The sequence below is a fragment of the Penicillium verhagenii genome (genome assembly GCF_028828195.1).
Source record: "Penicillium verhagenii strain IBT 33310 chromosome Unknown utg000007l_segment0_segment0, whole genome shotgun sequence".
NCBI lineage: Eukaryota > Fungi > Ascomycota > Eurotiomycetes > Eurotiales > Aspergillaceae > Penicillium > Penicillium verhagenii.
In genome coordinates, this window is record NW_026643171.1 from 471,298 (window position 1) to 481,181 (window position 9,884).

Consider the following 9,884-nt stretch of genomic DNA (forward strand, 5'->3'; position numbering starts at 1 on the left):
AGAGGTATGCTTAGAAGCTTGGAGGCAGCACTGTGACTTCCATCTGCTTCCTTTACCATGGCTAGCATCTTCATAGTATCTTAACTGTTTACGCAGTTCTGCATACATATCAAGACCGTTCAAATGTTTGAATAGAGCTAACCCTCCAACAATATCTGTGTATAGAGGTCATTTGCAGACTGATTATGTTTGAAAACTAATATCAATTGATTTGAACAGTTCTTAAAGTCGAAGTTTCCCTTTTCCAGTCTCGAATTCCATGTCTTAGATCTTGGGAGCAGGGCAGTACCTCAAAAAAACAAAGACACATGTACTAACCTTTCAAGGTTCAATCAATGTTGGAATGGACCAGTGGATTTAACATTAAAGTGTATCTACTAGCACTTGATATACGTGCTAGCAAATACATGTATAGTATGTTCTAGGTAGTAGGAGGTTCTCCTGCCTCAAAAGAACATTCAAGGTGGAAACATCTGAAACTAGAAATAACCCTCTTTCTAATTTCATTTAACTCATTCAATGTTGCGAATGTATGAGCACATTGAATACTTCCAAGGTTATATTTCGACTGTAAATGTTTGTAACCAACCTTGAAAGGCTCCAGAGTTGGAAGCTCCACATAGAAAGCTTAGAAGATTGGGCATTGGGATCGATACGTCACTTTGCTTAGCTAGTGCTTTCCAAGGTTATTTGTCTGTATCAATTGATACGTGCGTGCACATGTGCATCTTGTAAATATAGTATGGGCATCTGGATGTAGCACTTGAGCAGGCATCTACCAAAAGAATAAGATAAACATCCGTAAGGATGAGATGAAATTAGAGAAGAAAAGCAATATCAATGTGATACCAAGACTGCTTACTAGGTACAGTACCAGTTGACCTAGCTAATGCGGTGGTTATGCCAGCATTGTGGTCTCGAATCTTCAGCACAGTAGCGGAACGACAAACCTCCGGCATGAATTTTAAACTAAAGAGACACATGCAGGAATTTTCAACTCCACTAAGTGCATGGATATATAATAAGAACCTATGTAGGTAGAAGTCGTAGTAAATCTATTTTGCAGGTAGCCCTAACTTCTAAGCCGGCCCGTGAATGAAGGTTATTTTGGGTAGTTCATCGCCTCAGGCACCAAAACCGCTGACTCATCAAGACGTCACAAGGCGGAGCTTCTCGATACCACAAGCACCACAAGGAGCCCAGTGAGGGACAGGAGGGACAAATTGACCCTTGCCGGCGCGCGATGTTATCCGCATTCACCGCGCAACCGCTAGTGGAGCTAAAACCACGCGACAAATCCAGAATCGACTCGGTGCTAGCCTATGGCGACCGACTACTAGCCGGCCTCAACAATGGCACACTCCGCATCTACCGCGTAACAGACGATGGCAAGACCGAGCTTCTCCGCGAGGTGGACAAGTTTGCGCGGTACAAAATCGAGCAACTGGCCCTGGTGAAGGAGGCGCATGTCATTGTTTCATTGTCTGGTGGCTATGTGAGCTTCCACGACTCCCAGACCTACGAATTTCAGGAACAGCTTGCGCAGACGAAAGGAGCCTCGGCGTTTGCGATCACCTCGAACGTGGTAAATGACCCCGACACAAATGTGCCTGCTATCGTGTCTCGGCTGGCTGTTGCCGTCAAACGGAAAATCTTGATGTGGGTGTGGCGGGACATGGAGCTGGAACCAAATACAACGGAGTTGAGCTTGGTGAGCGGGGTCAAGACCTTGACCTGGGTGTCCGCGACACGACTGGTTGTTGGATTAGGCTCGAGCTTTGTTATGGTGGATGTTGAAGGTGGCAAGATCACTGAGCTTCCCAGCCCTGGAAGCATGGAGGAGCCGGGACGATTTACAGGTGTCGGGGCAGCGAGCATGAGCTACATTGGCATAGGAGGGATGGTACCGAAACCACTTGCCTCGAGGCTACGTGAAGGCCAGATATTATTGGCCAAGGATGTGAATACCAATTTCATTGATGTTGATGGTCAGCCACTTGGACGACGACAGATCCCCTGGAGCCATGCTCCCGTGGAGATTGGTTACTCGTACCCGTTCCTTTTAGCACTACACGACACAGCCAAGGGCGTACTCGAAGTTCGAAACCCGGAGACATTGTCACTGTTACAGTCGATCCCGCTTCCATCGGCAAGCATATTGCACATTCCCCAGCCGAATATCAGCCTCGCTCATGCCGGAAAGGGGTTCTTAGTTGGTAGTGATCGCACGATTTGGCGGATGGATGCTTTGAGCTATGACACCCAGATTGATACGTTGGTTGAGAAGGGCTATCTTGATGAAGCTATTAGTCTTTTGGGGATGTTAGAAGATGCTCTGCTCCGAGATAAGGCCGGTCGACTGCGCACTGCTCAGCTTGAAAAGGCACAGAGCTTGTTCGCCTTGCACAAGTACCGAGATTCTTTGGATCTATTCACTGAGGTCTCAGCTTCTCCTGAGACGGTCATTCGACTTTATCCTCGGCTTATCGCTGGCGATCTTTCTGCTGTTCAAGAACCGACCGATAATGGCTCAGACCCGCGAAGTTCAGACCCAAAGATCAATGGCTTGCAAGCTGATGGCCCCTCCGACCCCCCAGCGAATGGGGTCAATGGAACTCATGGAGCCAGCGGAGGCCAAACCTCTTCTCTCTATGCCGCATCCGTCCAGTCTTTCTTAAGGCGAGCTGACGGGAGCAGCGATTCAGGAAGCATCCGGGATGAGGAAAAAGACTTGAAGAATTCAGTCCGTGAACTCCAAGGCTACTTGGCAGACGTTCGTCGGCGCTTCCAAAGATTTCTGGGTCAAGATGGGGGCCTCAAAGCTCCCGCGCCAACTGATATTACAGACGAAGCTAGCGCCTCTGTGCTGAAACTGTTGGATTTCCCATCCTCGGAGGATTTCCTGTCCACAATCCGTGAGAAGGCGCGCCTAGTCGACACAACCTTGTTCCGCGCCCACATGTATGCAACACCCTCACTTGCAGGGTCTTTGTTCCGCATTGCAAACTTCTGTGACCCAGAGGTAGTAATGGAACGACTAGAAGAAACTGGACGATATAATGATCTTATTGATTTCCTTTACGGCAAGAAGCTGCACCGCCAAGCTTTGGAATTGCTTCGCCGGTTCGGACAGGGAGAAGAAGGTGTTCTTAGTGGGCCAACACGCACTGTTGCCTATCTGCAGAATCTTCCACCGGATGAAATTGATTTGATCCTTGAATTCGGTGAATGGCCCCTTCAAACTGACCAAGAGATCGGTATGGAGGTATTCTTGACAGACACCGAGAATGCCGAAACTCTGCCGCGCCACAAAGTCATACGGTTCTTGGAGAGCCTTGACTCCAAACTTGCTGTTCGATATCTTGAACATGTTATCCACGAGTGGAATGATATGAGCCCGGACCTGCATCAGCAGCTTTTGGTCTTGTATCTTGATCACCTTACAGCGGACAAGAATGATGCCCAGACAAAAGAAAAGTTCTTGGAGATGCTCAAGGAAAGCGAGCAGTACTCACCAGCTAAGATTCTGAACCGGCTGGACCGCGAAGGTAGGCTCGAATCTAATCCGCGAATTTGAGATATGTACTAACTTGAATGATGCAGATCCCGAATTCTATGAGGCACGAGCTATTGTTTTTAGCAAGATGGGACAGCACCGCCAAGTGCTTGAGATATACGTATTCAAGCTTGAAGCTCACGACAAAGCGGAAGAGTAAGTCCTCTTTACTTGTTTTATTGGACTCTTGCTAATTTCATTCAAAATAGGTACTGCAACCATGTTCATTTGGCCGAACATGCCGAAAAGAAAGAACCCGAACAATCCATCTACCTAACATTGTTGTCCCTCTACTTGGCCCCACCACATGGCCACCCGACCCAGAAAGGACCGGCACTAGCCATGCTCGCCAAGCACGGATCTCGATTGCCAGCCGATGCAGCTCTAGGTCTGATCCCTGCGACACTGGCCGTTCAAGACCTTGAATTTTATTTCAAGGGCCGGATGCGCGCGGCCAATTCTGTCTTCAACGAAGCCCGCATTGTGGCGAGTCTGCGCAAGGCACGCGACATGCAGACCGAGGCCCAACTCACACTCGGTGAGAATGTTCGAGGTGGGACCCGGGCACGACACGTTACGATCACAGAAGAGCGGATTTGTGGTGTGTGTCACAAGCGCTTGGGAGGAAGTGTGATCAATGTATTCCCCGAGTAAGTTTCCAGGTTTATTCCGCCTAACAAGTCTTGCTCTTTTTGCTAACTTGTCCAGCAACACCGTTGTTCATTTGGGCTGCGCAAGTCGAGTTGCGGGCGTTCATTCCGGATAGAGTTGTACAGCTTCAGGTTTCGTTTTTTTTTTTTTTTCTTTTCTCTTCTGCATAGTGCAGGTTTTGGTCTTTTTTCGTTTGATACCCAGTTGTAGCATATTATATCATGTCATGGATGTTGGATGTTGATCAGGCATCGTCTTCGACAATCTCCTCGCCGTAGTTCTCCTCCTCCTTAGATTCCTTCTCTGAGGTTTGTCCTTCTGCCTTTTTATCCTCTTCCATACGCGCGGTTAAGAAGACGTTGATCTCGTCCTGAAGCTTGGGGATCATCGATTGGAGGGCAGTCAGGTGGGTGTGCTTGGCGGCGAGAGTATTGGAGGTAGTCACAGGGATTGCATGCTGGAAAGACTTTGTGGCATCTGGAGCGGTGTAGATAGCTTGAAGAGGAGTGTTGGCCATGATTGAAATTGTTATAAATGTAGTGAAGTTGTGTAGAATGTGGGAAAAAGAGGGTTGGAATGTGGGAGTTGGCGGGGAAAGAAAAAGAAAAGATCGGCGGTCGATTGACTAAACCCAAAGGGGTGAGTTTGTTGATCGCCGATTAAATGATAAAATAGGCTTCCGACCTTGACACCTTTCTCACACTCCTATAGATAGAGAGAATAAAAACTCGTCTATATAACATGGATCGCTCGTCATGAACCCAACTTATCGTTCTCCAAACTCTCCGGGCCGGTCCCAACGAGCCCCCGCCCCAGTCTATCGTCATCACCCCCAGCCTCCAGTCTCCGACGACGAAGACGACGATTCAGAAGATGATGAATTGACTCGTCCTGGATCCTCCGGTAGTGATGCCTCCTCCAATGTGACAACTGTATCCGCTGCCCCGATCACCCCGATCAATCCACCCACCGGTGGTGGTTATTTCTCTCCTCACCGATCCTCCTCATCAACCACGTCGCCCCAGCACGCCGCACGAATGCCGCAAGAACGTCGGCCGTCGGGGCGAGGCCCCTCGACCGAACTGTCACGCCACAGATCTCGACATCATTCACAAGGCTTCTTTGAGCCCTCATTACCTACCGCATCGTCCGATCAGCTGCCGCCGGTTTCGGCTTCTCGTATCGCCGCCCAGGCTGCCATGCAGCAATTAAAACGCACGGACGACATACGACGAAGTGGCAGTTCCTCCCCTCCACCCTTACCCCAGTTGGTACCCGCTCCCCTCCGACTAAACCAACCCTCTCCGAATGTGGCAAGTACGGCCGCCAATGTCGTGTTCCCGCGGGCCGGGGCAGCAGCAGCCCAGCCGGTGGACCAGCCAGAAAACAAGAAGAAGAAAGGAATATTTTCGAAACCAAAAAACCTCGTGCTCAGCCGAGAGAAGTCGGATCCTTTCACTCGGGACCGTGGGCTGCCTTCACCGAGCAAGATTGGCAATGGTCTTTCGCGCATGGTCAGCGCGTCTGCGGCTAGCTTGGCTGATTTGCCCTCGAATAACTCCTCCATGTATAACCTGTCCAATGCCTCGGTCAGTACCGTGGTGCCGGCTGGAGACAAAGCTCCCACGGCACCGGAGAAAGACAGCAAGGATAAGGATAAACACAAGCATCACTTCTTGTCGCGGCAGAAGCTCAAGTTGAAGGATCGCGACGAGCACCTGAAGCTGCCTCTATCCTCTGCGTCGAGTAATTCTCGTCCTGCAGACCCGAATGCACCGCAATCACTCTATTCTTTCACGGGTCCTTCATCCCCGGCTCCTGGTGCCACGTTTGGTAAATCCGTCAGTGGGCTGGATCTGCTACATGGCGGAAGAGCTCTGCGCGAAAAGAAAAAGGAAGAAAAAGGAAAGGAGAAGGCGCTTGCGGAATCCGAGCATACCGAATGGCTCAACAACACAGTGGCGGGTGGTAATGCCGCTGCCGCCGTCTTTACTGGGCCTTCATCTTTGAACAGCTCGTCTGGTGTGATGGGGGAGGCGGTGCTACGAGAAACTTTGCAAGGGTTCGGACTTAACAATATGTCTCCTGAAGATGCATGGGACTTTCTCAAAGCGAAGTTGCTGGTCATCTTTGATGGCGAGGATGTGCGAATTGCTATCGAAGACCTCAATAAGCTTGTGCTGGTACATCTACAACGCTGCGTACAAAAACGCACCCCTACATCCATTATTGCAGATCTTCAGGAACTCCTTGAAACGGGCTTTGCGACACTCAATCATAGTTCCCTGGTTGGAATCCCCGATGAAAAGCTCGTCCCTCATCTAGTTCAAGTATGGATGCTGGTATTTGGTACAATTCTCCCCTTCATCCAGGCTGTCTTCCTACCCTTGGACCTCGAGTTCAAGGGAGTCGGCTCCTTGATGACCCCTCGTGAATCTCATGAATTCTGGGGGTCACTACCGGTCGGCGGATTTCTGGACGTGCGCAACATAGTCCTGATCGCCTTCCGAGACCGCATGATCCTAAATCGCTACGAAACCCTTAAGCAGACGTTCTCCCGCCTCAGCCTTGACAGTATCAACACCGGATTCCCAACACTAAGCGTGACAGCCAAGAGCACCGGCACTGGTGGCCGACCTGGCACCGCCGCCTCCCTCGATGCAGGCCTCGGCAGCTACAACTCCCAGTCCTCAACAATGCTCAGCACTGCCGCAAACAGTTATTCCTCTGACTCCATGAGTATCTTGGCCCACACAAACACAAATTACCGACCTGGAAGCAGCAACTCCCGCAGCCGCGCAACATCCAATACTTCTTCCAATCCGGACCCAATGATTTTCTCATCCCTTTCATCCCCGCCAACCTCGAACCAGCGCCCAACGATCATGCACCGCGCCGGCTCTGCAGATTCATCACACGTGATCACCGAAACCGTAGGCCGCATGCTCCAATGCGTCAGTGTCATCTCAAGCGTCCAAACAGGCGATGCATCGCAGGATAGAATTGAGATTCTCAGCAAAGCTCTCAAACACAACTGGCTCGGCCGGGGCCGTACAGGCCGTGACCGCCGTGGCTTCGTTGGCGCCAAGATTCGTCCCATAATGGTCGGTGGCGCCATGCCATCGCTCATGGATGACGGGGACTCCCTTACGACGGCGGGAATAAGTATTGGTGCTAGCACCAGTACCGGTGGTTCCCGTGCTCGTGGAGATTCCTCGTCTTCGGAGTGGAGTGGACAGGGTACTGGTACTGGCATGAGCATGCGGAGTGGGAACAGTGGACGGCGAGAACTGAGCGTCCTTTGATTTTATTATTTATTCATGATTTACGATGCGGGGGGCCGTGGTTGTGATTCGGATCCATGGATGGCTGGACTGGATGGCGTTTTTAGTGGCATTTTCATCTCAGGTTTCTGAGTTTTCTTATTATTATTGTTTTGCCCAGGTGGTTATTTGCAGTGGCTCGGTGGTTTGTTAGATATGATACCTCGTGGTCTTATCTATTCTTATTCTAGGACAAATCCATGCCCACATTCAGGTTTCCACAAGTGTATGCCCAGGTGTCGCTTAGAGTAGATGCTGAAAAGCATGGCAAGCCTTGTGAAGCACTTCTAACGCTCGGAACCGCCATGAAGACTGCGAATGACTTGAAGACCACGAGCGTTACAATACTCCAATCGTTCTCCCAATCCTTGATAGTGAAAGTTTCTAATCTCGTAAATTATTTACTATGTTCCCCGTTCGTCCATCAGGTTCCGGGTGAATCTGGTATTTTGTCAAGAAATAATGACTAATGTAATTGTCAATGACTAGGAGAAGTCGACAGAGAGATATTTTCATCTTCAGACCGAGACAGCGTATTAATCAGACGCTGTATCAGTATCGCCAAGGTCGTCCCTTTCAATCTTTGGAGGGAGCGTAGCCTTTCCGTAAAGTTTCTCCATGAATGCATGTGACGTAGCAGCATAATGACAGCGTTTGCGAATTTCAGGGCCATAACGATAGAACATAAAAGGCATGGGCACACACGCGAGAGCCAAGAAAGCCGGAATAGACGAGGCCCAGTGGATCCCGAGGTTTTTATACATATATGTGGTGAAAAGTGGGAAGACGGCGCCGAATATGGAGCGCAGGGAGGCATTGGCAGCCAGGACAGACGCGGCGTAGATGGTGTAGGCATCAATCAGGTAGTTCAAGACGGGAAGGAAGACCATCACCATGCCAAATCCAAGCGGGACACCAGCTGCGATAGAGGCCATCCAGTGGATGGAGGGTGAATTTGTCCAGGCAAACCAAAATAGACCTGCTGGCAATGCGATAGAACCGATCATGGCACCTGGTAGTCGCTGCTCTGGTGGTAGGCGGCCACCAGCGGCAAGAGTCTTGTTCTTGTATTGGAAGTATATTGGGAAAGTTGCAACCACAGAGAAGAGGATGCCGACTGTGATGCCTAGGAAAGAGAGTCCACCAAGTCCTTCGCTCCAGCCGCGTTCGGTTTGGTAGACGATTGGCATGGCTGCGAAGAGGAGATATAAGCTGAGGCAATATTAGCGTGAGGAATTCCAACGAGCCAAAGGAAAGGGAGGGGAAACATACATGCCATAGATGATGGCAAGGTAGATGGAGAGTAACAGAACAATAGGTTCCCGGAAAAGAAGTACCCAAGGTCTTGAGAGAGCCACTTTGAAAATAGCCCCAGCACTCTTCTTGCCCTGATCAATCTCCAGTTTACTCCGGTACACATGACCAGTAGTAGCAGACAAACGAGCAGCGCGTCTGTTCAACAGAGTCGGCGCAAAAGTCTCCGGCAAAGAAAAAAGAGTAACAAGACCCAAGAGTCCCGCAAACGCAGCCACCAACCCTTCCACCCAGCGCCAACCCGCCGACTCAGACAAAAACCCACCAATAATAGGACCCAGCGTAGGTCCCAAAAACGGCGCAGCACAATACAATCCACTCGCCAGTCCCCGACTAATAGGAGGGAAACAGTCCGCAATAACCCCACCAGAAACAGCAAAAGGAGCCGAACCCAACGACCCAGCAATAAACCGAAGAACAAGCAAAGTCCATATATTCTTCGCACCGGCGCACCCAGCCGTGAAAGCAGCTAAGCCCGCCGAACTCGCGATCAGAACGGGCCTTCTCCCGTACAACTCACTCATCGGCGCCCAGATCAGAGGCCCAACAGCGAATCCAACGACGAACAACGAGATCCCGACAATAGCGAGCTCCTCGCTGATTCGGAAGTCCTCAATCACCTCGACCAGACTGCCCGAGTAGGCCGATGAGACCAATGCGACGGATAATGTGTTGATCCCGACTAATAGCATGATCATCCACTTGCGCACAATGCCGAAATTCATGGGGTTCCGAACATCCTTCTCCAGCCATGTCACCTGGAAGGGATCTTCCTCTGTGCCCGCGCCATCGTGCACGTGGGATGCGACTTCGCGGGGCACGACGCTTGCATCGAAGATAAGGCGCCAGTACGGGATCCCTGTTGGTTCGGGTATCTCGCTTTGGATCTTGCTCATGGCGCTGACAATTGCGACAGGGTCGGGATCAGAAGTGCAAGAATGGAATTCTAGGGAACGAGGCAAGGCAAGAAGACTCAAGCCAGGAGAGACTAAGGCGAATCCAATGGAAATTCCGAATCCACCATCATCGCAGGATTTACA

General features: G+C 50.5%; 4 protein-coding genes across 4 annotated transcripts; 2 read left to right on the forward strand and 2 right to left on the reverse strand.

The window, feature by feature from the left end:
• Positions 1 to 1,243: 1,243 nt before the first annotated feature.
• Positions 1,244 to 4,322, forward strand: N7466_006872 (putative vacuolar morphogenesis protein AvaB; the record flags this gene model as incomplete). The annotated part of the gene is made up of 4 exons (XM_057166261.1): positions 1,244 to 3,548; positions 3,604 to 3,712; positions 3,766 to 4,206; positions 4,265 to 4,322. The coding sequence occupies 4 exons, from the start codon at positions 1,244 to 1,246 to the stop codon at positions 4,320 to 4,322; spliced, it is 2,913 nt and encodes a 970-aa protein (XP_057019302.1).
• Positions 4,323 to 4,451: 129 nt separating this feature from the next.
• N7466_006873 (uncharacterized protein) lies at positions 4,452 to 4,724 on the reverse strand (the record flags this gene model as incomplete). The annotated part of the gene is made up of 1 exon (XM_057166262.1): positions 4,452 to 4,724. The coding sequence occupies one exon, from the start codon at positions 4,722 to 4,724 to the stop codon at positions 4,452 to 4,454; it is 273 nt and encodes a 90-aa protein (XP_057019303.1).
• A 238-nt stretch (positions 4,725 to 4,962) lies between these two features.
• N7466_006874 (uncharacterized protein) lies at positions 4,963 to 7,512 on the forward strand (the record flags this gene model as incomplete). The annotated part of the gene is made up of 1 exon (XM_057166263.1): positions 4,963 to 7,512. One exon carries the CDS (start codon positions 4,963 to 4,965, stop codon positions 7,510 to 7,512), a length of 2,550 nt encoding a protein of 849 aa, XP_057019304.1.
• Positions 7,513 to 8,066: 554 nt separating this feature from the next.
• Positions 8,067 to 9,740, reverse strand: N7466_006875 (MFS transporter; the record flags this gene model as incomplete). The annotated part of the gene is made up of 2 exons (XM_057166264.1): positions 8,067 to 8,742; positions 8,803 to 9,740. The coding sequence occupies 2 exons, from the start codon at positions 9,738 to 9,740 to the stop codon at positions 8,067 to 8,069; spliced, it is 1,614 nt and encodes a 537-aa protein (XP_057019305.1).
• Between the last annotated feature and the right edge of the window lie 144 nt (positions 9,741 to 9,884).